General features: G+C 42.2%; 5 protein-coding genes across 13 annotated transcripts; 2 read left to right on the top strand and 3 right to left on the bottom strand.

Moving 5' to 3' along the window:
- The first annotated feature begins 287 nt into the window (after positions 1–287).
- Positions 288–3,848, top strand: inpp1 (inositol polyphosphate-1-phosphatase). Of its 3 annotated transcripts, none has more exons than XM_062468087.1 (7): positions 288–440; positions 533–620; positions 1,185–1,390; positions 1,489–1,549; positions 1,667–1,870; positions 1,979–2,150; positions 2,311–3,848. In XM_062468087.1, exons 3-7 carry the CDS (start codon positions 1,187–1,189, stop codon positions 2,816–2,818), a joined length of 1,149 nt encoding a protein of 382 aa, XP_062324071.1. In that variant the 5' UTR covers positions 288–440; positions 533–620; positions 1,185–1,186; the 3' UTR covers positions 2,819–3,848. The 3 variants fall into 3 exon arrangements, with proteins under 3 accessions (XP_062324071.1, XP_062324084.1, XP_062324078.1); XM_062468100.1 differs by having other exon boundaries at positions 311–440; positions 561–620; XM_062468094.1 differs by having other exon boundaries at positions 313–440; positions 546–620.
- A 590-nt stretch (positions 3,849–4,438) lies between these two features.
- dnajc14 (DnaJ (Hsp40) homolog, subfamily C, member 14) lies at positions 4,439–10,450 on the bottom strand. 2 transcript variants are annotated; one of them, XM_062467928.1, is made up of 7 exons: positions 10,020–10,450; positions 7,596–9,135; positions 7,309–7,415; positions 7,071–7,190; positions 6,798–6,958; positions 6,540–6,642; positions 4,439–6,256 (listed from the first exon to the last, which is right to left on the bottom strand). In XM_062467928.1, the coding sequence occupies exons 2-7, from the start codon at positions 8,871–8,873 to the stop codon at positions 5,959–5,961; spliced, it is 2,067 nt and encodes a 688-aa protein (XP_062323912.1). In that variant the 5' UTR covers positions 8,874–9,135; positions 10,020–10,450; the 3' UTR covers positions 4,439–5,958. The 2 variants fall into 2 exon arrangements, with proteins under 2 accessions (XP_062323912.1, XP_062323922.1); XM_062467938.1 differs by having other exon boundaries at positions 10,248–10,450.
- Positions 10,451–12,247: 1,797 nt separating this feature from the next.
- Positions 12,248–18,273, top strand: nab2 (NGFI-A binding protein 2 (EGR1 binding protein 2)). Of its 3 annotated transcripts, none has more exons than XR_009930982.1 (8): positions 12,248–12,739; positions 13,239–14,156; positions 14,313–14,446; positions 14,756–14,807; positions 15,185–15,299; positions 15,561–15,746; positions 15,996–16,108; positions 16,992–18,273. XR_009930982.1 is itself a non-coding variant. In XM_062467958.1 (8 exons), exons 3-8 carry the CDS (start codon positions 13,248–13,250, stop codon positions 17,087–17,089), a joined length of 1,494 nt encoding a protein of 497 aa, XP_062323942.1. In that variant the 5' UTR covers positions 12,252–12,433; positions 12,638–12,739; positions 13,239–13,247; the 3' UTR covers positions 17,090–18,273. The 3 variants fall into 3 exon arrangements, 2 of the variants coding, with proteins under 2 accessions (XP_062323942.1, XP_062323933.1); XM_062467958.1 differs by lacking the exon at positions 15,996–16,108 and having other exon boundaries at positions 12,252–12,433; positions 12,638–12,739; XM_062467949.1 differs by lacking the exon at positions 15,996–16,108 and having other exon boundaries at positions 12,252–12,458; positions 12,638–12,739.
- On the bottom strand, positions 18,260–20,806 carry zgc:113184 (uncharacterized protein LOC553745 homolog). Of its 3 annotated transcripts, none has more exons than XM_062468131.1 (4): positions 20,496–20,806; positions 20,013–20,136; positions 19,517–19,872; positions 18,260–19,298 (listed from the first exon to the last, which is right to left on the bottom strand). In XM_062468131.1, exons 2-4 carry the CDS (start codon positions 20,119–20,121, stop codon positions 19,122–19,124), a joined length of 642 nt encoding a protein of 213 aa, XP_062324115.1. In that variant the 5' UTR covers positions 20,122–20,136; positions 20,496–20,806; the 3' UTR covers positions 18,260–19,121. The 3 variants fall into 3 exon arrangements, with proteins under 3 accessions (XP_062324115.1, XP_062324122.1, XP_062324128.1); XM_062468138.1 differs by lacking the exon at positions 20,496–20,806 and adding an exon at positions 20,418–20,436; XM_062468144.1 differs by lacking the exon at positions 20,496–20,806 and having other exon boundaries at positions 19,970–20,109.
- Positions 20,807–20,952: 146 nt separating this feature from the next.
- On the bottom strand, positions 20,953–25,098 carry LOC134025207 (LETM1 domain-containing protein 1-like). Of its 2 annotated transcripts, none has more exons than XM_062468115.1 (9): positions 24,940–25,098; positions 24,335–24,453; positions 24,061–24,176; positions 23,828–23,910; positions 23,514–23,700; positions 23,166–23,267; positions 22,901–23,053; positions 22,345–22,441; positions 20,953–21,937 (listed from the first exon to the last, which is right to left on the bottom strand). In XM_062468115.1, exons 1-9 carry the CDS (start codon positions 25,050–25,052, stop codon positions 21,873–21,875), a joined length of 1,035 nt encoding a protein of 344 aa, XP_062324099.1. In that variant the 5' UTR covers positions 25,053–25,098; the 3' UTR covers positions 20,953–21,872. The 2 variants fall into 2 exon arrangements, with proteins under 2 accessions (XP_062324099.1, XP_062324093.1); XM_062468109.1 differs by having other exon boundaries at positions 24,335–24,468; positions 24,940–25,086.
- Between the last annotated feature and the right edge of the window lie 1,431 nt (positions 25,099–26,529).

Below are 26,529 nucleotides of genomic sequence, written 5' to 3'. Positions count from 1 at the left end.
CTTCGCTAATGTCTTGCCTAACCCAGCTTTAAGACCATTGTTAACCAATTTAAACTCGTGTTACTGCATTAATGATGTTTCTACACACCTCTGACTAAACACTTCCAAATGGGCAATGCTATGGATAAGATGTTGCAAAAACATTTCAATGATAAACTAATATAAACTTTATAAAATGTCACATACTCGACTGATGTTACACATTTTAGGGCTGCATAATCATATTTGGATGTATTCAGTATTTGTTTTAGGGAAAGGTTTTTAATCTATGAGAAATGTTTAGTTTCAATGGAGTGTGCTTTTTAAACTCCGCCCACATCGGCTACGAAGCTTTCTTGTCAGAGGAAAATTTACGCCCGCCCTATAATACGAAACATCTGCATCGACGTAATCAATCCAAAGATATTCTAAAACTTTTCAGTTCACAGCTCCGTTTAACGGTAAGGCATTTATCAACGCTATTTGTGTATAAACTGTCAGTTCGTGCTTTCTTGGCGACGCGGGAAAGACGTTTGCTCTGCATGACACACAGGAAACATTTGCAGCTTGGATCCCAACAGGCCAGCTACCAAGGGCAAAGGAAATACCAATACGTTTTAGCGGCAGCCTGAACCTTTTCGGTGAGAGCAATTATTTTGCACCTATTCGTGTGCCTATTAGTATTTTTATTCTGACATTCATAGCTTTTGCTCATAGGTGCCGTAAAGACATTATCTGATGATTACAGATAGGTTATGACGTTCAGGCACTGCTGACACCACATTACGAGATACCCGCAATATTTGTTATTTAAAAAGTATTCAATGTCCCGTCGTAGGCACCCATATCTTTGTGATTTGCTCCTGTGTTTGTTAATATTTGTAGAGAATTCTCAGTACACTAAACATTTTCAGAGATGTCCTGATTTCATTCTATACTTAGATACACCCTAGAGATGGAAAAAACAAGCTCACAACCACAGTCTCTCTCTCTCTCTCTCTCTCTCTCTCTCTCTCTCTCTCTCTCTCTCGCTCACACATACACACCACAACTTCACCTGCCTTCCTAAACGGCAGTACCAAATCTGTCTTCAGGTCTTTTGAATTGTTCACCTTTTCCCCATCCTTTCACCTCCCATACCCTCATAACTTCTCTCTCATGTTCTTCTTCTGTCTGTCTGTCTGTCTCTTTCGTTCATGTCTCAGTCATGGCTGATCTGCTGAGACTGCTCCTGCGGGTGGCTGAGAAAGCAGCTAATGTGGCCCGGGTCTGCAGACAAGAGGCCCTTCTCTTTCAGCTGCTCGTTCAAGAGAAGACTGGAGAGGACAAGAACAAGAAGTTTGTTCAGGACTTCAAGACACTGGCAGATGTGGTGATTCAAGAAATGATCCGCCATGATGTTGGAACTCAGGTAGAGCTTAACATTTTCAGAAGCATCATCATTTTATTTTACTATATACTGTGGTTGATTTAAGCCCTAAGCCTTAATTCTTCCCCTTATTTCTTTAGTTTGATGAAATGATTGGCTTTATACATGGCGAAGAGTCGAACAAGTTTGAAAATGGACTAGGTTAGTAATGTAGTTAGTAATAACTACATTAGTTAGTAATAACAACAGAACATACCTCCAGCATCCTCTTTCTTTTTCTATTGTTGTCATCTGACTAATAGTGTGTGTTCCCACCAGGGGAGAGCGTGACAGTAACAGTATGTCTTACGGAAGAGGAGACAGCAGCTCTCCTGGCTACAGTGTTGGATGGTGACCATATGGCAGCATCTCTCTTGGCTCGGGCCATCCACCAGGATCCAGTGGCAATCACAGACATAAGCCCAGAGACCCTCAACATGCCCCTCAGTCCCACAGACCTGGGTATCTGGATAGACCCAATTGGTACCGCCCATTCCTGTGTTAGCCCAAAAGCAAAAAGTAAGGCAAATCACAGGTGGACCTTAACATTTTACATTTTAAAATTCAGTGTCCTTTTGTGTGTGTTTTTAGATGCTACCAGTCAGTATATTGAGGGTCGTGAGGAGGTGCTGGTGGAGGGGCATCTGTCTCCATCAGGTCTGCAATGTGCCCTGGTTCTGATTGGAGTCTACCTCCGGGCCACAGGGGAACCTGTCATGGGTGTTATAAACCAGCCCTTCCACCACAAAGACTCAACAGGGGGGTACGTTTTAGCCCCAAGCTTTACCATTTGACTGAATATAAAACTACTTATCTGCTCTTTGAGAAGAATTACACTTTTATAGCATGTTGTTGCTTCCATTGTCGGTAAAAAGGAAAACTGTATAGGCAGTGATACATTATATAAAATGTTCTTGTTTTAGATGGAAGGGACAGCATTTCTGGGGTGTGTCGTATGGGAGCTTCAAGGCCTGCTCAGTGGACCGACCTAAAGACGGAACCAAAGAAAGCACAGGAGGAGGGGGGATATCAGTGGTCCTGAGCTCTAGTGAGAAACAGGCAGTGAAGGAGGCCCTGACCCCACTGTGTGGCCTAGACAGGCTCATGTATGCCTCTGGAGCAGGCTACAAAATCTTGTGTGTAATCCAGGGTCTGGCTGACATCTATGTACTCTCTGAAGGCAGCACCTTCAAGTGGGACTCCTGTGCTCCTCATGCCCTGCTCCGGGCTTTGGGAGGGGGGATGGTTGACCTGGCGGAGTGCCTCCGTTCCAGTTCTGGAGAGAAGGGTCATCAAGAAGAACTGACTTACCACCGACCCCACAAAGAGAGCCCTGGGGCAGACCGCTGGGCTAACCAGGGAGGCCTGGTGGCCTATCTAGACAGTAAACTACTCCAAAGAGTCATTCAGGAACTAAAAGGCAAGTTTTAATTGAAGTGGCAATGTTAAGTACAGGTTTAGGCTTGCTGACTGCTAGGATATCTGTGTTTTATATCAACAATGATGTGCAAGTTCTTTTTCAAATTGTAGACATGTATATGTAAATGTGAATATTCTTAGAAATGTTAACTTTCATTTAACTGTAAACTACTGTATTTGGGATGAATGTCTCATCACATTGTATTGTAAGTTGCTCTGGATAAGAGTGTCTGCTAAATGACTAAATGTGTTGAATATGCATTTAGAAGTTCACTTGTAATTAGGTAATATATCTCATGGCAAAACCTTTTTGAATAATGTGGAACTCCTTCATGAATGGTCAACTGTCTGCTATACATATGTTTAATAATATATCATGGCAACCCAATAAGATGTGTGGTAAGTACCATAAGTGTATCCTTTTTGACAATAATGGTGTGTGAACAAGGCAAGCGTGGAGAAGAATCAAATGAACCAGTTCGGAATTTGCAAGTCCAGAAAATGCCTTTTATGGAGCAGAGCTGTAAGAGACAGGCTATACACAGGCTTTTTTCCCCTCAACAAAGCTCTGAATATATCAGGTCACAAAGCTCTGTGAATTCATCAGGTCACAGAAAAAGCCAAAGGAGGAACATCCACAGCATCACTCTTGGTTTACAGTAAATTGGGATTAGACCAATTTGAGGTAACAGGATGTACGGCTAATACTTTACTGAGTTGACCCTAGATGCATGTCACAAAATAAAAAGTTACTCTAAAAGGTTAAATAAATATATAACTACATATATTATAACTTAACAGAAGAACAGAAAAAAACAAAGATCTACAATATTTTTTTGGGAAATCAACTTTAATATGAAAACCAGAGAAAGCAGAAAATTAACCAAACAGTGATGCTTTATCATTAAATTAAACTTGTTAGCCAACTCATAACTCCACCATCCCTTGGAGAACATACACATTAAACCCTGATGATTGTCTGATTTTTTGCAATTTTCTTTTTGCATATTCTGTTTGAAATATAAAAATGAAACATTATTCATCTATGTGGTTGGCTCGTTCATTAGCAGGCTCACTTCATAAACGTGCTTCTTCCGACTGCTACTTATACCATAATGTACATTCTTAAGTCAATTAGACATCTAAACATCACAAGTGACATTGTAGCCTAAAATAAAGATTTAATAAAATCTATAATACCTCCATTAAAAAAAAATCGAATGATCACTTGCATTGCAAACATTTTCACCTCAAGGAAAGCAAATTAACATGTGCAACAGGAGACCCTCATTCCACTTTACCAAACAACCACAGAATGACAAAAAGGTGCAATAGAACTGAACTCAAACCAACTATATCAATCTTCTAATTTTAGATTGTCATGTTTAAGCAGAGGTGCTATTCATGACTGGAGATTGACCCCATGCTTTAAATATGAACTAAATGAATAAACTGTTCCAAAATGTTTGACTTTTGAACATAAGACAGGTTACGAATATAGGAATAAGTTTGGGCGCTATACTCATTGACAATTTAAGGGAGGAGAGGCAGTCGTGTCTTATCCTTACGCCCTTGGTTTTATAGGACTTTTACAGGCTTTACATCTTGCTTCTAACAAATCATTGTTAGAAGCAAGACTTATCCCCTGAGCACTGGCTCACATGGCTTGAGTCATGGTCCTCTGATACAGAAAGAGGGTTGTTTCCTGGACACAGTATACATAATCTCATACTACTGAATTACTTTTCTTTTTTATACTTTAGACTTGTATGTCCAGGAAACTTAGCAAGACATGCAGTTTGGTGCAACAGATGAACCTCTGTAGTTATAAATTCTTTATGATACCGTATAGCCAAAAAATGTTACAGGATTGAAAACTGTTGTTTATACTCACCAATACCTATTTGAAAACTTCCTTCTATTATGTAATGTCAAAGAGCATGTTTGTCAAATGTTCAATGTTTTGACAGGCATATTGTGCATACAGCATTGGAGCACTGATATCAAAGCCTGACAGAGATGCTGATTGATCTCGATTGAAACTTAAATTCAAAGAAAAATTACAAATGTTACAGACAATGAAACTTTCTTTAACTTTCATTCAAAGCAATAAATGGCAGAACAGCAATTGCTCAAATGATAACCTTATTTATCAATTGATCAAAGAAGGCAACGAGTGGAAGGGTGTGCGAGTTAAAGCCACATGGGCAGTCGGGTTGCCCTTAAGAGAATGTTCTCCAAGGCTTGGAATAGAGCTGTCACTAATGACTACTTTGGTAGTTAACTATTCTGTTGATTTATCTAATGTCTCAGATAAAAAATAAAGCGTTATTTAATAAATAAATAAAACTTCCTTTCGAACCTTCAAGTCCCCACAGCGTCCATGAAAGCCCATTCTACACAATGTAATTGTGAGAAAAAAAACATTACAATGTGTACAATGTAATTTGGTCTAGAAGATTAGAAATGAGGTCTATAAGAGTAGAAAAACTGATTCATTATATCTATAAAATTCAAATTCTGTATATTTGAAAATAAACCAGTGTTTTTCGTAAGTAACTCAATTAATGGACAGAATAGTCCAGTACTAAAAATCGTACTTAGTGACAGCCCTAGTTTGGAGCTTTTTGATCCATAAATTTGGCTGATTCCAATTGGCCACAATTAGCCCTCTCAGTTCCACGTTTCATACAGCAGAAACTGAGAGCTGAAAGGGAGACTAAAGCCAAAAACTAAAAGTAAAAAGTGATAGAACTGTAATGATGCAATCATGCATGCAATGCAGGATTTGGCAGGAAAGTCAGACCTAGAGCATTATGTTGTCCTTATAGCATTAGGCTTGATGTCGGTGGCGGGGCTACAGCACAAAACAACATATTGATAACATGAAATTTGAGTCAGTCAACAAAAATGCCAATTCCTAACCCTACAATACTTAATACTTCATGGTCCAGTCTTTCCTTTCTCCTTTGGCTGGCTCCTCTGTGTTGTCTGTCTATGTTTGGCAGTCCTGACCACCTGAATCTTCCTGAGTTTTACTCATGTAGGGCAGGTCTGGGTCTACCGACAGCGAAAGGCGAAAGAGACAAACATGGCATCTGTTTGTAGTGTCCCTGTGTTGCTATGGTGACTCATCATTTTGTCCACCAGGTTCACCTCTGGAAGGGCTTCCGAACTTTCTTCCTCCTGCGGGGTGGTTTGCCAGCCTCTGTCCAGGTCTCACTGGGCTCTGGTCTCTGCCCCCCAGGCATGAAGAAGCCAGTCTGAGGTGGGGGTGGTGTGAAGGGTCCACTAGGTCCAGCACCAGGGGGTTGATGGGGGGGCGGTCCTGAGGGGAAAAAGCCCCCATTTGCAGTCAAGTCACTGGGGGGCCCACCCTGGAAGATTCGGTTGAAGAAATCCTGCAAATCAGCAGGGCTGCTTGGACCTGGTGGATGCTCTGAGGGTGTCCTGGAGGGTAAATAAATAATGATGAGATGGGAAGCATATCTTATGTTCCTAGAAGAGTTCAGTTAGCAGCATCCATCCAAGGACAGCATCCATCTAAACTATGAAAGAGACTCTAAATATGGATGACCTCAGCTATGCTTCATATTTAATTTGTAATTTACATTCTTTTCTATTTCTAGGATCAGAAATGACCATAGTGTTCCCTGAAGTGTCAGTATAATCTAAATAAAGCAAATGGGCTCATTTCACTGTCACTTAATGCCCTTGTACTCTGGGGACAAACCGTTGGCGTGTTGAGCTGCCATTGTTCTTGGAGCCAAAGGAGATGTGGTAGGGCACACGGTGTGTGTCAGGAGAGATTCCTATCCTCTGGCAACCAGCCCACTCTGAAAGGGAAGGAGAGGGTGACACTAATTAGTAAGGTATTAGAAGCCAACGGCAAAGTCTCAATTGAAATCTAGTGCCCCTGTAAGAGACCAACTCACGTTTCACAGAAAAAAGATGGTGTGACATAATGCAAACAATACATTTCTAATGGTACCTGTGATGTCATAGACCTTGCCATCCATACAGGCAAAGTATGTGATACGTAGGCCTAGCATGCTGGACTCTGCCCACAGGTCTCCTTCCTCTGCACTGTGGCGACGATTACACTCGGCACAGAACCTGGCCTCTGCAGGCTCCCGGTCCATCTCAAACCTCCTGTACACAACAGGCCGGCAATATTTATATAATGCCAGATTGGTATGTGTTCTAGTGAAAGAAGCTTTACGCCAACTAATATTCAGAATATATTGCCACAAGAACGACTTACCTGTGCTTGCCTTCACACTTTGTGCACATCATGGTGTTCATGGCTTCCTTCAAGTCATCCTGTAGTTTGGTGAGGAACTCGTTCATCGACTTTGAGAGTTCCGTTGCTGCCATCCGCTTCCTGTATGGTAACAGACCTATTGTGATGTCCTTGACTTTGCTGTGCAATTGTGGCAATTAGGTATTTCGTCTCGCAATTTAGTACAGCATTTCTATGCTTTGAGTTTGTCTAAACTTACATCTCATACTCTCTTCGTGTTTCTGGGTTACTAACGACATCCCAAGCAGCCCTCAAGACCTTGAAAGCCTCCCCGGCTCGAGGGTGCTTGTTCTTATCTGGATGGACCTAAAAGAGAAAGATGGACGGAGAAAGAGGGATAGACAAAAGCATGCCAATTTTGAAAGAGACTCCAGTTGGAACATGTATAGTGATGATTTCTTTACAGTTTTATATTGTAACATGTATTAAGTTACATTCTCAAGTATTTAAGTTGTATTGCTAATAACATTTTCCCTAAAGACATACTTGGACAGCCAGCTGTCTGTAGGCCCTCTTCAGCTCTGCTTCAGTGGCATGGGCCTCCACTCCCAGCACTGTAAAAGGGTCCAACTCATCCTCAGGTACAAGAGCTAAGGCCAGCAGTCTGTCCAGTTCCTGTCCAGACTGAAACCTTCCAGTCCCACCAGGTGACTCAGGTGTGGACTCAGGCACCTGTGTTACTCTCCTCTTTAACCAGCCACTAACTCTCTCTGCCATAGAGGCCACCCCTTTCCAGACCCTGGAATCCTGCATGGCAGTCCACACCCGCCTACCCCTTTCACCACCCAGACGCACCAAAGTGTTTTTGGCCCACTGGGTTCCCCGCAGCACCACAGAGCAGAATAACCCAAAGTAGGATGCAGAAGCCTGTTGTGCCCCCCTAATTGACTTCAAACTTGTATTTATTAGGACTGTCACAATATCTCTTGCCCAATCCACTGTGCGCCCTGCGTCTGCCTTCATCCCAGGGAGGTCTGTCATCTTTGCTAGAAGCTGAGACCCGAAGTCATAGAGCACCACTGCTCCTGTCTCAACGCAAACGCCGCAATGGTGCGTCACTGTGACAATGAGCTCCACCACCATATGTATGCAGGAGATGCACCAGGGACTGAGCGACTCAGACATTAGCTCCCTCAAGGTCAGGGCCAGTTGGGTGCCCATCCGCCTGCGGCCTCTGCCCTGGTGGTGATGGTGGTTGCGTCTCCGGGCCTGTTTGTGCCGACCACCGCTAGACGGTAGGGACCCTTTAGGTGGGTAGGATGGGGCAGTGGAGGAAGATGTAGTGTGGCTAGTATGTTCTGTGGTTATTCCCCCTCCACTGTTACGAGGTCTGCCTCTCCTCCCGGCTCCCTCCCTCCTTAATCCAGACTCTCCATTCATGTGCTGCTCCTTTCCAGCTTCATTTTGACTTCCTTCTTCCGCTTCCTCCTCTGTTTCTCTACCCCACAACTCCTGTTGTCCCACTATTGTTTCCGGCTGTATCCCAACTTCCTCTTGAGCCTCTGGAGTCACACTTAACTCAACATCTATGTTCCCAAAAGTGTCCTGAAAGGTGACAGGGCTCTGTGTATCCTGAGGGTTTGATCTGAGATTGTCTGTAAATTCTGCCTCTGGAACAGCCTCATCCAAAACATCAGCCTCATCCTCCCTAGCTTCCCTCTCATCGGGTGTGAACTTGGAAGATGAAAGGGGCACATCTGAGAGGAGGGTTTTTTCAACTCCTGTCATGCTTTCCATCTCCCCTTCAGCCACGCCTATATCCATCTTACTTTCAGTTTCTCGAATAAAGAGCTAGGACACTACCCACTCTCATTGAAGGTGGTGGCCCTGATTCATTTTGTCAGTTCACGCCTTCACCAAAAGTCCTCAGAAGGGAGAAAGGTCAGAAAAGGATGGCTGCATCCATGAATAGCAGGCTCCATTTTTTATAAAGTAAATACCAATGCAAATGCTTGGCAGATCTTCCAAATAATCAGTCATTACATTTGTTGGATTCCACTGGCCTCATCCAACATCTGAAACTTGCCTGTGAAGAGACATGTAGCTAGTTAGTTTTAACATTACTTACCATCTTAACTCCTAATCAACTTAGGCAAAGCATACCATGTCACGGGGAGATAACTACATACCAACTAGATAGCTAGCACATAGAAAAACACTCGATAGATTGCTCATTCAAAACAATGTATTTGCTTTCAATTTGAGCAAGTGCTAGCATTCGATATGAATCGCACTGCATGGGGAGGTTTGCCAAAACGTCTTGGTGCTACATTAGTAGCTATTGCTAGCTTAGTCAGCGTGATGCTACATTTGCATTGTTGAACGTTAGATAGCCCAACTACAGTACGTCAGCTTTAACTAACAAGGCGATCCTTCTTGGCCCATCACAAGGCGATGTGACACTGCGCATTTGTAATTTATGAATTAATTTTCAGCTAACCTGCTAGTTAAGAAGACGATATACGTCTTACTAGTGTGTAGCACGAGCAATTTGTTGTTAATCTTAGCACGTCACTGCTGTAGTTTCTAAGATTATGTAGCTAGCTAGTGTGTTTAGCTCGGGCAAAGCGCATATATATATATTTAGTGGAGAGGAACAGATATGTGTTTTGGTGAGCTTGAACCTTGTAAACGTTATGTAAAAAAATGACTGATTAACCCATCTATCCTCACGTATGAGAACGTAAAGTATTAAAGATTAGCTACTTGAAAGCGACCATAGATTAAACCAGTGTCAACATGTAAACATTGGCGTGCTGATATGATCGTTTCTCTTCCGACCGTATTGAAAATAATCATAATGTTCTGGTCGAGCCAAAAGGTGAGTTTGGATAGCTACATCAGCAATCTGGCTATCCAGCGTTGACTCAACCTAATAAGGACAAACGGACACAGCACAGAGTAACTCACTTTTCGCTTCCGTAAAAACTGAAAGGGAGACGAGCGATGACAAATATTTCCTTCGAGTTCGAGGTTTTAACTTGCAACTAGATAGCTAGCTAGCGTGCGAGAGTCAGGTCTTATTGCAGTGCAGCCAAGCTCATCGAATAGGATAGCTAGGCTAGCAGCCTAGGTTTAAGACAAGGCACAACTTAAATCCAACAAGGACTATGTAAATCAGTTTTTGTTCCAACTTACTTCCGTTTTCAATAATTTGTTATCTTCTCAGACAAATATTGTTTACTTTTCAATGGCAGCAGACGTTGCCCTTGTTGCATATAGCGAGCGAGCTAGCTTGTGCTGCAATGTTTCACTTCCAGGGTAGTACTACTGGCATCAGACAGCTCATAACCTCGTTTCCGCTTGCACTGTTAACCCTATTACAGTAGACTGCATTCCTATCCAATCCATGATGCCCGCTATAGCTATACATTTATTAATTATAAATGTATTAGGTTACGGCTAGCATGCTGGGTTAATTAGTTCGAGGTCATGAATAATCTAAATAGTTATAAACTGAGGGTTGGGAATTACATTATTAGGTACTTTCGACATCATGCAGCGCCGGCGTCGCCTGCAGCCGCCTGCAGCCCGGCTGACTTGAAGCAGCCAATGGCATTCTCAACTTCAAGGCAGCCGGCTGCAGTCGGCAGCCGGCTGTGCTGCATGAAGTCGAACACACCTATTATTTGTGGGCCTACCCTGTTGGTTTAAGAGGCATAGTTATTTTTCTTTATTTTTTATTTAAGTTACTCAAAATTCTCAGCTAGGCTGGGCTACATTCTAAATATTTTGTAGCTACCATTTGTATTTTTTGTGATATTTGTATTTTTTGTATTTTTATATGGTAAATTATGGCAACTATACCTTTAGTATAGTTAGATCTCATCTTTAATTTATTTAAGATTCCTATATGTTTAATGTATGTGTAACAGACGTGGTCTTGCAAGCTCCGTCAGAGGTATCGGGCAAATCGTCCCGCACTGGGTTCGAACTTACCACCTCTGGCTTCCCAAGCGCCACCACTACCAACTACGCCAACGAAAAGCTAGCTATTCATTGATGCGGGTGGCCTGTTACATACCTGAGGAGTGAGTTTCACCGATACACATCGGCTACATATGCACCTTCCTGCCAAAGCAAATTCCTTGTCTGTGCAAACTTTCATGGCGATTTAAAACCCTTTCTGATTCTGAAATAATGCCTGTTCACGTTTTAGTTTTAATGTTGTCGTCTGCCTCTCCTCAACCTATGAACAACACACACCTCTCTGCCCAGGGGTAGGACCAATAGCCATAATTGTGTTTAGCCTTGTTGATAGGCTATAAATAGACTGTAGCCGAGCTTGCTGGTAATGCGCACATGAGAAGGTGTAAGTCACTGTCAACTCCGGACCTACCACGAGGGACAGTTTAGGCCATTATTGGGTCTCCTCTAAGCGTAGGCCCTATCCACAGAATGTTAGTTCTTGTTATTAGACAACTTGGGAGTTTAGGGTGTGGATACATGCTTCTACGCCCATCACCAGCGACCCGAGCACAAGGAGGGGCCTGAGACAATGGCGCTTTGTGCAACCTCTTTGGGATTATCAGGCGCATAACAATGTAAACCATCACTTAAAATAAAATCCAAACTCATATCCTACCCAATTCAAGCCTTTTGAGGTCTAAAAACTTGGCAATGTGATGATCATTTTGCTTATATTTTTGAAGAAAATAATATAGTAATATATCCGAATACACCTACATCTCCTTATAACAAAGATGTTAAAGCCTAAATTGCCTTCTCTGATTCAACGCAGCTATGATGCCTGTTGCATCATCGGGGAATCCCCTGTCCATAGGCCCAATGCTCTGCCCCTGTCTTGTCTGCGTCATGCGGAGAATACCCAAACCATCGGATAACTGTCCTCTTGTTGCTGCCCAACGCTGATGTCCAAGTGATCAGCATTTTTATAGACCTGTGCCTGAAATTACATTGAATTCGTACTCGGGAAAAGGATCCCACAATATTTTCCATGTTATCTTCAGTATGTAGGCATGTTAAATATAGGCTTATCTACTTTAGGCTACATGACACTGAAAGCAAATAAATAAAATCGGTGGGTTAACAAAATATCGGTCTTTCAAGCCCACGCCGCCCACACCCCTAATTTGAAAACCGCCTCTTTTACCGGGAGAGGAAAGCTCTTTTTCGGTCAGATGGCGTGCTGCAGTCCGCCCCCAGTTTTCTCGCACCCACACAGCCAGCAAAACGGCAGCCAGGAACCAATACGGTGCGCCGGGGGAGGATTTATGCCAACGAATTCAGACGAGTTACGATACGCTCGGGGAATTAGCTGATAACTAGGAGCAGTCTTTAAGTGGGAAAGAAAAAGATATCGCGTAATACACTGAATAATACACAATTGTAAGCCTACCCTACTTGGATATTGCTGTGGTCTTTCGCCAATAGTGTAGCGTAATAACAGGCTAGCTACATGCTATTGCAAATGAGGGTAGCGTGGTCTGGGTATCATTTTAAGCATTAAGCAAAAAGTTATTAATATCTCTTGCGTGATATTAATATTTTGTCTTTTGCCGTAAAAGCATAGGCTATTATACTGGCTAACACTGCACAAGATTGGTTGTTGGAAACGAATAGCCATAAGGGGTCGATCTCTTCAAACAATCCAGTCGTCGGACCTAGAGGTAAGATAAGTTTGTATACTCCTGTCATGGTTTGAATATTTTATGGATCCCGAAAGCTTATTGTAAAACTTCAACGTTTCTGGGCCATGTGCCATTGCCAATAAAGTCTATTGTTGATTTCCAAATGTGTTCGGGTTTAGGAACTATCTGTTCCAAGATGTTACTAAGAGCGTCTGCTAAATGACTAAATGTACTTTACTCGTCTAATTTCTGACAGACAAGCGGGCTATATATAAGGTTCGTCAATTTACGTGATTAATTGTTGGCCATGGTTGTGCACCTATGCGTGACAATAAAATATGAAGTTGGTTTGTGCATAGTGACAAAATAGGCACAAAGAGAAATACTAATTTGAGACCAATCTGCTCTTGTAATAATAGGCTACTGACAAAGATTTTAGTAACTACCCCACACATTTTGATAGCCTATCCAAAGTAGAGATACTGTTACTACAGCCTGTTAAAGCTCTCCACCCTCCTATCCTCCAATTCCTTTCTAGTCCTGTGCCATGTCTCTGCCACGCACACTGGGGGAGTTGCAGCTGTACAGGGTTCTGCAGAGGGCCAATTTACTGGCATACTACGACACCTTCATCCAGCAGGGCGGTGATGATGTTCAGCAGCTCTGTGAGGCTGCAGAGGACGAGTTTCTGGAGATCATGGCACTAGTAGGCATGGCCACCAAGCCACTACATGTGCGCAGACTGCAAAAGGCCCTCCGGGACTGGGCAGCTAACCCCACCCTCTTCAACCAGCCACTAGCTAATGTGCCTTTAGGTGGCATCCCACTGTTTAAGGTGGAGGGGACAGGCACAAGTGGGGTGGCAGCAGGAGGACATAAGAAGTCCCTAAGCAACGGCCAGCCAGGATCACCATGTGAGAGGGAGGACAGGGCATGCCTAACCCCACTACACAGTGGGAGTCCTAGAAGCCCCTGTTCTCAGGCTTCTCCACTGCCTCCAGACACACATTACAGGGACAAGCTGTCCCCCATGGACCCTCACTGGCTCAGTCCTGAGACGGACGGAAACAGTGCCTCTGCTTCTGCATCAGGGTTGGAGGAGGAGCAGCCCAGCCCACCTCTGCTCCCTCAATGTCCTCCAGGTCCCTCCACACCCCCTGCCTCCTCCTCCCTCACGCCAGTCCTATCAGCCTGGCCTGGGGGCCAGCTGGATGGGGAAACAGCTCGGGCCGTGGGGGAAAGTGTGGAGAGGCTCCTGAGGACCCTGCCCAGGTCAGACCCTGGAGAGGTGAAAACACTGCTGAGGATGAACAAGAAGATGGCCAAAACAGTCGGTCATATCTTCAAAATGGCACCCCAGGATGTGGCCAAAGAGGAGGAGATCCGCAAGTATAGTCTCATTTATGGGCGCTTCGACTCCAAGAGGAGAGAGGGCAAGCAGCTCACACACCACGAGGTGAGGCCGACCATTCAAATGCTGGTGCTTCAAACATGTAGCTTCCTTACCTGTGTGTGATTGTGTATAGATGTTACAGCCATACAGTAGGTGTTTCCCTATAGTCTGCCTCCTTCCTTTGTAATATTTTACCCAATCAATGTATTTTGTCTACAGCTGATCATCAATGAAGCTGCTGCCCAGTTCTGTATTCGTGACAATGCCCTTCTACTGAGACGGGTGGAGCTCTTTTCATTGGCTAGACAGGTGGCGAGAGAATGTGCCTACACCTCTACGCTAAAGCATACCAGGTGAGGGAGCTAACATGTTTTGTGAAGGGGTTTCCCACCCTGTGATGACCTTCACACTGCCTCACCTATTTGTTTATTTTCTAGCCTCAATTCAGGATTGTGTGGTGTTTGCATGCTTTGGTTGTAGACAACACAATTCTACTTACACTTAGCTGCATGTCTAAATAACATGCAACAAGACTTAAAAAACATCAGATATCTAAAATGTTAGAAATTAAATAATGTATTCATATTTATATTTGGATAAATAGAAACACTCAATTTCAATATACACCAGGCTATTTACACCAATTGTATTCTTTATTGCAGGACAAGTGCAGATGACTGCAGCTTGTTGCCGCAAAAAAGAGTAAAACATGAGGTAAATGGTCTCAACATCCCTATGCCTCTTCTATAGATTACTGAAGTAAGATGTGCACTGGACACAGGTATCAGACAAAGTTCAATTAGAGGCATCTCCATAATGTTTAACCCCATTCCCAGGATCACACAATTTCTAATAAGACATTGCTTTAGCAAAAACAAGCATGCCACTATTATCCTGAATCATCATGCAAAAGCACTAAAGTGTCCCATGCCATATTTAACTTCAGACATGTGAGTGGATTAGACAGGCAAGAGCAGTATGTTAATTCCAGCAACAGTATATCAATACCAACAATATTAACATATTCAAAGACAGTTAGTGACAGATTCATTTCTTACTTTGTTTGAATATGACCCAATGCATGAATCCAGGTGATCGTGTCTGAGTGTGTTTCATCACTGCATGGAGTGGAGGGCTCAGAAGGCGGGGCTCAGAGGGCTGATGAGGACAGCTTGTCTGGAGAAAGCCTGGACAGTTTAACACAAGGTACTGTCTCCAGACCGCTCAAGCAACATTGTAAACTGCATGTAGTGTCGTACAGTAGATATTAAAAGTACTTAACATTGACAAATGTTACTTGAATCATATTTCATCCCCAGACATTCTTTATGTGTTTATATATGTCACAGAGCCCCATTGACAATAAGAACCATATAATTAACCAAACAGTGTGTCTGAACTGTCAGCTTTGTCAAAAAGATGACTGCTTGAAAATGGCATTCACACCTAATCCTGTCTGTCTCATAGACGTAGGCTCACAGTGCAACCAATCTCCATCCCCCCGCCCCCCCACCGACACCTCCATCCCTGCCAACTGGAGTCGCCATCTCATGCAACAAACGCTTATGGATGAAGGGCTGCGATTGGCTATGATGGTGTCACATGACCGGGCTGGCAAGGTCAGCCTAGGGTCTGAGGGGAAACATTTCACAGGTGACTTTTTGAATTACAAATACTAGGTTTTTCTAAACCTAGGGAAAAAAAGGACCATAATACAAATACTCTGTCCACTGTCCGGTAAAACCGGAAATAGGAAATTGTAGAAGAATGGGTTGACAGCATTTGTCAATAGTTCAAAGGTCAAATGAAGCTTTCCTGTTCCCTCTTGATATCTACTTCAAGTATCTTGTGTTTAACCAAAGCGAGTCACAGTATCTCGATGTGACACCTCCCACCATGCAGGACTCTGTATCATGGACAAAGACAAACTGCAGACTATAAAGTAAAGGAAAGGGAGAAGGGGATGAGTGACAAATAGAAAAAAGCTACAACTGGGACTATGAAACTTGTAGAAAGTAAGTTGCTCATTGGGTTATCACCTCGATTGAGTTTTAATTCTTGTCAAATGCTAATGATTCTGAATCTAATATTGGTAGCATTGAGTTGTCACAGCATGGTGGATACTGGGGGAAAAGAAAAGCTACAGAGAGAGAGGGGGGGGGTGGGGGTGTACCAGAGGAAGTGCTGTGGGGGGGGGGGGGGGTGTACCAGAGGAAGTGCTGTGGGGGGGGGGGGGTGTACCAGAGGAAGTGCTGTGGGGGCGTAAAAAATCGGAAACCCCCCTCCCTCCTCCCCCACCAGCAGTTTACGTCAGAGTGTGCTAGGCGTGTGGGCAGGAGGGCGGGTTGGATGGAGAGAGGGGGCGAAGGAGTGGGAGGTAATTGGAGGGGCGTTGCATTGACTCACCAAGCGACAGAGAACAAAAATAAAACCTGTGGGCAGGGAAATGGCACAGGCTTTTTAATACCTCTTTCCCTTTACTTAAGAAGAGGGGGAAAACAACTAAAATGACGTGTTTCATTTCTGTATGATGTTGGTCTCCCTTGCTTTGCTCATCTGTTTATATCACTCACTCATGATTTATGTCTCCTTTCTGTTTCACTGAATGTTAACAAAAACTTATTTTCACATTGTGAACTACAATCTGATCTAATATACCACTGTATTAAAGACAAAAAGCCTGGTCTCCAATCAAATTTTGTCTCACTCAACATTGTAAAATGTGTATTTTTATTTCAGTTGGATTTAAGTGATAGATTGAACTCTATATGCACATACTGAACTAATCCAGTATGTGCATATTTACAGTGGCTCAGTTGAATATTGCACTGAGGTTTGATGGATATGATGTTGAGTGAGTTGTACATTGCCTGATGGTGTTTATCTTTCCCCCCACAGACTACGACGGCAAGGCAGAAAGAAGAGGCTCAGTAGCAGCATGCAGGAGTAGCAGTCCTGGCAGTACCAAAGATGACTCGGACCAGGGGGGGAAGTGAAACCCCCTCATTGAGAAGCTCTCTATGACCCTGCCTTTCAACGCCACTCAAAATCTGGAGGGTGACCAACTGAACAGGTTCCCCCACTGTTCTTTACCCACTGACATTCATGAAGACCAGCTCAGTCTAGATCACCTAAACTATGTACGTCTGAATCTGAGAATTCTGGGACAGACAACCTAAACCTATGAACATTGTGACCTCCAGTGTTACAACTGTGTAACATGTCACCAAATTTACCTCTGTATATACCAAGACCCAGACCAATAATGTTGGTGGATTTGCTTATCACAAGACCACAGTAACACTCATTAACTTGTAGGCGGCAAACACTGTCACACAATTCTGCGGATGATCTCAACGTTTCCTCTTTAAATGTAATCCTCGTAATCCCTTTCCCAGTACACCTTCAGAAAATGGATGCAAAATAATTAACTCTAACTTTTGGTGCTATTTTTGTTCTGTTGACAGTACAGTTGTTGCTGAAGAAGGAACATATTCTGACTGTCCAGACAATTGAAGCAAATATGAGGCTGTGAGGAACATGTGAGGATGTTTCACAGATGCAGATTGCACCTTCAGTTTTTGTTTCTCCTTTAGGACTGAACATAAACCTTGTCTGTGAAACATTACCCTTTTTGAGTGGCAGATATGTTATTTGTGTGGTAACTACAGAGGATTTAAGTGTTAAGACTAGAACATCATCTTCCCAAATAATTTTATCAAGTAAACTGCAGCAACTGTCCCTACAGCAACACCCACTCAAAACATATTTACTGGGGTGGGTGTTTATTAACCCATGTTAATAACAGTAAGCCTTTTGATAATATTTGTTGGAGAGCAAACTTTCCTTTTGTTAACTAAGTCTAATACCTTGCGGCAATGTGAAGTAGAATAATCATCCAATGTTTTATTTTTGATACAGTATTTGTCATACCACAGACTCATGTGATTTAAAGGATTTCACACTGTAAAGTCATTAAGTTATTTAAAGCAACTGCATCTGATTAATTAAGCAATTGGACCAATACAAAAAAGTACATTTTGACATTTAGATTTGAGGGTAGTCAGTTTATAAATCATTACTATTTTCTTTCAGCATTAAACAATATCTTCAGTTTCTCATGTTAAAAAAAGATTATTTATTTTGTTAAAACAAAATAAATGTTATTTTGTGGTTTAAATAGTTTCTTCAAGTGGAATCATTTCAGTGGGCAGACACCAGAAATGACAGTTTTTGACGTTTCTGATAAACTATATGACAACAGGGAAGTTTTGCGTCATTCATGGGTTGCCAACATCTAAATAGAATCAATAGACACACCAAGTCCACACAGTCATATTCCCACTCTCCCCCCACTATCACAGCCATCAACACCACCCCCGCTCTGCCGACTTGTTTGTTCCTTCCAGTTCTGCGCCAACTGTTAATCCTGTACAGACGATGCCTGCATGACTCACCTGGAGTTCTGATGTCACCAGCTCAACTCACTGCATGTCCGCTCACATACCCCACCCCCCACCCCACCCGCACTAGAGAACGTAAGACTAAATATAACGAGTGGCAGGTCAACGAGTGCATCTATGTGCTTCAGCATCTCTGCTCTGATTGTATGGAACCTACACTATAAAAATGTTGATGTGTTCATAGTCAATACATGCAAGACCTACTCTTGCAATTTCAAGTGTAAAATGTTATAAACACATACAGGTCAATAAAATGATCAAATGTAGGGAATAACATACAAAAATACATTTTGGTATTTATATTTTATTCTTTTTTTGTACCTGCATGAGGACTGTCACACTTCTTACTTATCACACATAATATCACTGTACTATATTTAAGATTAGTTTGTGATAATATAATGCTATGAGGATTTAGTGCCCTCTAGTGTACATCCACATTTACACTAAAAAGGCATTAATAAACAGAAACAACAAAAAATCATTTTAACTAGGAGTGGAATATCATTTTCTAGAATCTATGATTAAAATATGTAGAATCAGGAGATATCACAACTCTGTCAGTCTAAGGGATATGTGTGTGGAGGTGTCGAAGGAAATCTCCTTTGGTGGTGGTGTGTCCAGGGAACACAGCTTGGCAGTCATCACACACCTGAGAATGCAGGGCCAGCTCTGACATCAGCATCCCCCCATTAATAGTGAGAAAATCACTGTCCAGGTAGGAACCACACACCTTAGGGGTCTGGTGATTGGGGGAACAGAGAACATATGGGAAGTACAATTATGGTAAGGTTTACAGCAGTAATTTAAGAAGTACGAGACTATCAAATAGAGGTAGAGAGCCAAATGAGTTATATGAGGGGCATATTATGGAGCACAGAGATGCTGCAAAGGGGGAAAATGGCAGAGAACCCCAGTCCTGTGCAATCAACAACAAAACATGTCAGAGGAGACACCTACCCTAAACATTTGTGTTGGATCATCACTCAACAGTTGATCTATTTGTCTTGTATCCCTGGAGCAATGAGAAGTCCTCGTCGCTGTGTTACATCCAGGAGGATCTAGGTCTACAAAGACAGGGGCTTTGAAGGCCTTTGTTTCTGTTCCTGGGTAGGTCCCATCCAGCTGTAATCTTTCCATATCCCTTGCAAGAACATTAGAGATTGTGCCCACAACTTCAGATGACCCTAAACCATGGAGCTGGTTGTGACATGGGGCCAGTTGAGAACATTCAGAGATTGGTTTAGCTTTCTCCTGGGTACACTGGACTGGGATTGACATCATGTCCCCAAGACCTCCACCTGGAACAGAGCCACCTGCCAAAATCCAGACACGTCTTTGAGACAGTGGATTTTTATTACTATTCAACATACAGTATACATCTGATTTAATCGTTTTATTGTGAACACCTACACATCCATTAATCAATCAATCTGTTACAATTTGAGAACTGGACCTTGTCTCTTCAGCGCCTCTGTTAGCTGCTGTAGAAGAGCAGCCTGTTTCAGACATAACGATCGTAGACGCAGGAACTCCTGGTAGAGCACGGTGTACGCACCCTCCATTCCTATCACAGCAGTCTACACAATGACGAAAAACATTATTGGCGTCTTAAATCATATGCGTATTTCATTTCTTCACTGAAAACGTGTTTTTTTTTTTTTACTATGTAGCCTTCATAAACCCTGCGAGGGTTAAGGTTAGCTAAGGGAAGTAACTATATAGGCTACACTTTGTTTTCTTCTATATCACATTTCTACTAGGCCTACTCATAAGTGTCAGTATAATCCCATCAAGGTCTTTACTACAGACTGGACCAACTGCAGAAACAATTTGAACAGTTTATATAGTTTTCACTTACTTGATTTGTCCTAACTGATTAACGATTGAATTAATGGTGGAATAAAAACTATGAATAGATGAAAAATACATCACTTACGAACAATACTTCAATTCAAATGCGACACAATTGTAATATGCTTCAAATGCCCTTTCTTTTCATAAATTGCGTTGTTCTCGCCTGACAAGTTACCACCGAAACAGGAACTTCAGCCTGTGAACAAGGCGAATTCCATTGCAACCGGGTTACCAGTTGTAATGAAAGGGGAACAGGGAAGCAATTCTTAGGCTGTTGATTGACAGTAAAGCTTCAGTACCGTCTCTCGCTGGGAGATGACCGACACGTTATTTTGGCCAAAGTCAGATTTTATTGCAAGGGGTTATGTATAGAGATTAACATCCATTGCACATATAGCACTAATAGATTTGCCCTTATTTAACTGACCATAGTAAAACAAAAAGTGACTACAATTTGAATTGCAAAAAAGTTCCGCAATATTTCGAAAATATATGAAACAAATACAAACATATTCTAAATGAAAACAAAATAAGTCACCTTATTAAAACACATTCTTTACTTTTTCTTTTGACAAAATAATGTATGAGTGATATTACCACACAGACCAGAGGGTGAGATGTCACCCTCATTTAACATGAAACAACATAAAACATGGTCAAATTGGCTAGATAAAACATCTGTTGACATAACATGTCAGTACATATGAAAAATCCAATATCACAGTAAAGAAAACAACTTTAACCCATGCACAAACATTCAGATATTGTTTTGTAAGAGAAAGGTAATGATGGTACAGTTGCATTGGCACATCTGGGAACCGACTTCAAACCAAAAATGTAGGACTTTTTCATACTATAGAAGTAACACTTCTATAGTATTAAAAAAGTTTCAGAAAGTTATCTGAGTGTAGGCGTAATTTCTTTTCAATATTGTTAACACCTGCAAGCGTCATGAATCTTAAAGTTACTGGTCACTGTATGTGCACGTTTCTTTTATAATGTAATTTAGTGACGTGTTTTCATGCATGCTTTCCCCCTGGATTCAAATGCACAGTGGAATGGAGTAAGACAGTTGTCTTCAACCCTGGTAGAACACCTGATTCAAATCGATGGTCTTCGTCAGGCTTTTGCAGAGCTTGATCATGACCATTCATTTGAATCAGGTGTGTTAGAGCAGGTAAACATCTAAAACATATGGGACAGTGGGCCTTGAGGACCAGAGTTGAAGACAATTGGATTGAGTCAAAGCAATTGACGCAATTGACAGTAAGTCAAAGCATTAAAATGCATGGAATAATTCTTTATGTTAACCACTGTCCTGTGTTACTTATCACACACACGCATTTTCCTCCTCTTCCCCAAATGAGATGACTGGATCTCTGGTCCACCAGGCATTGAAGCCTAAGAGCACATTCGTTTATAATAAATAGTGTTGTAGCTGTGTGTTTTCTGCCTCTGGTCAAGGTTCTGGGTAGTTCACAGAGAGAAGAACCATGTTGTGCAGCAGTAAAGACGTCTCAGATTCTAAAATGTAAATAAGCACATACAAGCCAAATGAGTCAAACTAACCTGGGTGTACTACACTGCACAATATAATTGTATGTATTTGCAGATAGCTGAGGTGCACTTAACTTAATATGTTAATAACTTAACGTCTCAACACTATATCTTCAAATAGTATTTTAACCAGTTATGAAGATGAGGACAGAGCATTATAGAATAGTGGCATGCATAATGGCCTAGTGGCACAAAACTGTAATTATGTAGCTACTGTTCACCATTATACCATTCCATGTAAATACAAATGTTCAAAACAGGTGGACTATAAAATAAAATAAATGCCATGATATATATAGAGCGCAATGTGTTGACTGTCAATTTGAACTACATTTAAAATGGGAGAAATCCAATGGGTGTAAACAATGTCAGACCTTTGAGTGGGGTGGACAGCTGAAGCCACAGCAGGAGCCACTCTTGACACTGGCTGGGGCTAAGGGTGCTTGGATTGAGCCCCCTCAGGTAACAGGCCTGAAAATGGGCAAGACGAGCAAGTCAATTTTCTATTTTGGGCTATTCTAACGCAAACTCCTCTGCACAGTAGAAGAAGCAGCAGCCACACAGAGAATGGTCCAATGGCAGACCAATAACAACTAGCACACTTGAACTAGCACAAGTCTGTGCTAGTTCAAGCCGCAATTACATGACATACTAACCCTAACCCAAACAGGTCACATTTCACACATACCAACTAAATTTGCATTTAAGCGCAGCTGCAGAAACTACTAAAGACTACTAAAGAGTAGTAATAAAAGTATGCTGTTTGAGTCACAGACTTGGAATTCATGACTTATCGCACAACATGCAAATTATATATTTTCAAGTAACATGCTCTCTGACAACTTAATTTATCCAAGTATTCCCAGCACAGCAGGAGAGTAATAGTTTTGAAAGTGGACAGCGTGGTATTATTAGTGTTGGGGTCCTAACCTGGTGTATCTCCTCGTCAGTGAGTTGGCCCTGGCCCAGGGCGACTAGAGCCTGGTCAAGGTAGAAAACATCAAGGGCTCTGGCTTTCAGACGACGACGGATCAGAAAGCCTGGGAGCCAGGGGGTCAGGAGGAGCTGGGAGCACAGCAGCCTCTGGGGTACACAGGAAACACCGGAGGAAGAACAAACACACAAAGTTATGACCAGTTTTTGTGTCGTATTTTGCACATTTCATCATTCATGTTGAGCTTCTCTCTCATCTTACCATGTGACCTGAGTCCATGGCTGTTATCCCAAGAGGATGTCCAGAGAACACGCTACGGACTGCATTGATGTCTTTCACGCTGGGATGGGCACCACTCTGCACCTGCCAAAACAAATTCCAGTCAGCCCTCTTATTCCAGATACACTCTTCGTGGACTATGCAGGACAGCTTCAACTGCTTTCTCTTAACAACAACCTCACAAATGAATAATACCATGTTAGATGTTATGTACCTTGAAAGTTATCCATCTCTGCTTACTTGAGACAAGGTTTTAAACATATAATACAGCCTGATGATACACACCCCATGCATACATACCCCAAGCACACACACACAGAGGGAAGGTACCTTGCTGCAGAGATTCAGGAGGTGACTGCGGAGTCTCCATTGTTTGACCTGAGGTATAATCCAGGCCAAGCCTTTCAGGATCTCCCCGTGTTGTCGACACCGCTGCTCATGGTAGAGCCTCTGGAAATCACTCTGCTGCTGCGGTGTCCACAGGTGACGAATCAGGAGCTGGCGAGGGAAGAGGTACCTGCCAGAGAGAAGAACAAAGTGGTGGGGTTACAAATGGTGGATTAATGGAAACATCTGTGATATGCAGAATTGTACAAATATTTCTGGTGATAAAGCACCCTTTAGGTTGCTAAACGAAAACTCACATAAGAGCAAAAACCACAACAATGGCAAAAGGGGGGATCGATATCAACACCAGGGGAATAGCCTTAAGCATGTCTTTGCGAAACTGAGGAAACAAAGAGAGAGGGTGAGAGAAAGTGTGAAGATTACAAATGTTAGTTCATCTGTTGGGCTGGTAAACGGAGCCTACACTGGTGTCAGTTATCTGCAGTCGCAAACAATTAGTCAAGTTGGTAGATCTGTGTTACTAACTGACCATTATAAAGGTTTCCATCTCACGATAGGGCAACTGCCTCAAAGGGATATCTTTGCTGAGCATCTTCATCTGTATCCTCCTAGTCTCCCTCATATCTCGGAGCAGTAGACGAAACCCTGCAGGATACATACACCAGTGCAGCATGCACCAATTCCAGAAAAAATATAGATTAGACACTGAATACTAACTGCTGCACAAAAACACAATAGTAGCAGTATGAAAACACTGAACTGTTGTTTTTTTGGGTTTGTGATACAAATAGATACTGTTATACCTTTTACAAAGGTGTGATAGAGGATGTAGAGTTGAGGGAACCGGTGCTGAAGAAAACGCTCATATTTCTCATTAGCTTTCTGGAGTATACCAAGTCTGCCTTGGGACAACGAGTAATGCCTGCACGATAATACACTTTAAAGGCCAAACATTTCGAGTCCACTTGAGTCCAGAATAAAATCATTGTGTGTTAATAGCATACAATGGTTAAGATGAAATTGAACAGCAGAAAAAGGTGTGTAGAAAATAATTATAAATAACATGACAGAGGAATTAGGTACATTTGTCTTAATATACCAACCTAACATAACATTTTGATGGGTTGTGAAACATTATAACTTGCCGGGCAAGGTGTTTGACATCACGAACACGGCAGGCCACATTGCTTAATAATAGCTTTGCAAAGTACAATTCCTTCTGCTCATAGAATTTTGAGAGGCCTAATGTTAGTTTTGAGGCGTAGAAATGATACATTTGATAACACTGAAACAAACGGCACGCCAGTGTGTGGCTATTGGGTACTGCTAGCAAAAGCTAGCTACTGTAACTGTCATCATATTTTATTTGATAATATCTATATTTTCAACCAATACAATTTCCAACTACCTTAGTCTTGAGTAGGTTAAACGTGGGGTGGATGACGCCGAAGTCAAAAACCCGTGAAATTGGTAATTACAGAGTGTTAGACAGCACTGGACCCCTCTCTTGCACAGCGCCATGGTGGTGTTCAGAGAACGTAAATGAAAGAAGTAACCTGCAGATCGTCTAACGCCGAATGTCATTGGCCTAAAAGATTACCGTAATGTTAACAGTACGCCTAACGTTGCGTTCTTGTGACGGAAATGTTCATGAAACGAACACTCGGTGTTGCAGCCTCAAAATTGAATATTAAAACATTCATATGTTGCGTCCCGCATAAACTGTAAATTATGTGTGTGTTGATAATGATAGAGTTTATCAATCTCTAAGGTTTATTTACTAGTATTACTAAACCTCCAACCAACATTGCCAGGAGATGGCAATGTTGCATGAGGTATGATTTATCATAGGATGAAACCAAAGTGCTACTAGCCTAACTCATGATGTTCTATCATTGCCCATTATGGACACTATGATCCCTCTGCCTCACTATGAATTATTTAGATTGAGTCTGTTGAGAGGTAACAAGTCTTGATCAGATTGTTTGCTGTTTAGTCATAACCAAATTGACATTTAAAATTGGACAAATTAGTGAACTGGTAACAGTTTAGTGAAAGGCAAAACCCTTTGTGGTTTGGTGGTTTAGATCCAAGGTGCTGGATGGGATGGTAACTGTAGCTCTATGGATACAGAGATAGGCACCTGTTCACAAGCCAACATCCATCTGTGGATCAAAGTCATAGTGGTCGTACTTCTTCATGTACGTGTCCCTTGATTAAGCCACAGTTCACCTCAGGGACATCCTGTCCCTCGAGTGGACAGGATATCCAATACATTAGGCTCCCCCTCTCTCTTGGATCTAAATTGGTCCTTGTCTGAGCATTGCAGAAGAAGATTTGTAGTGACGGTTCTGAGAAAGATAGAGTGTCTGTCTCATTACATTTCTTGCTTGTGTCCTATATCTTACCATAATTACCTCTTTGTCTATACATTTATTGTACCAATTCAAGGTTTCATCTCTCGTTGATGATTTGATCAAGTAGTAATTTCATACTAGAAATCTACAGACGACATACCATTACCTCAACCTTCATATCATGTGCTCCAACCACCTCTGTGGCCTGTTCTAATGACTGAGAGCTCTACAGCAGCATAGCAGTGTTACTGCTCAAATGGTGTAGCTATTACCAAGCACGGATAGCACTAATCCACAGAGGCTCCTCGCTGCCAACACACACTCTGTCACTTCTAAGTGGCATTATTGATTTCATGTGATGAAGCTCTATTTTTAAAGTCCAGGGCAAGGCTAATATTGGAAACATTTTTATGATACCACCCCCTTACCCTCGTGCTGCTCCTCCCCACAGTCTGTGAAGATAGTATGTGAGCCTTCCCCAAGGAACAAACTGTCCAGTGTGCACAGAGTAGGATCAAGTGTCACGCAATGGTTGTGTGAGAGGGTAAGGACCATTCACACTCCCTAACCAAATACACCTGAGACCCCATTTTTTTTATATAAAACTAATATGATGCTGTGTTTTTATCATATTAGATAGA

Source organism: Osmerus eperlanus, chromosome 1 (assembly GCF_963692335.1).
Source record: "Osmerus eperlanus chromosome 1, fOsmEpe2.1, whole genome shotgun sequence".
Classification (NCBI taxonomy): domain Eukaryota; kingdom Metazoa; phylum Chordata; class Actinopteri; order Osmeriformes; family Osmeridae; genus Osmerus; species Osmerus eperlanus.
Note: the sequence above shows the minus strand (reverse complement) of the source record. Positions and strands in the feature narration are given on the sequence as shown.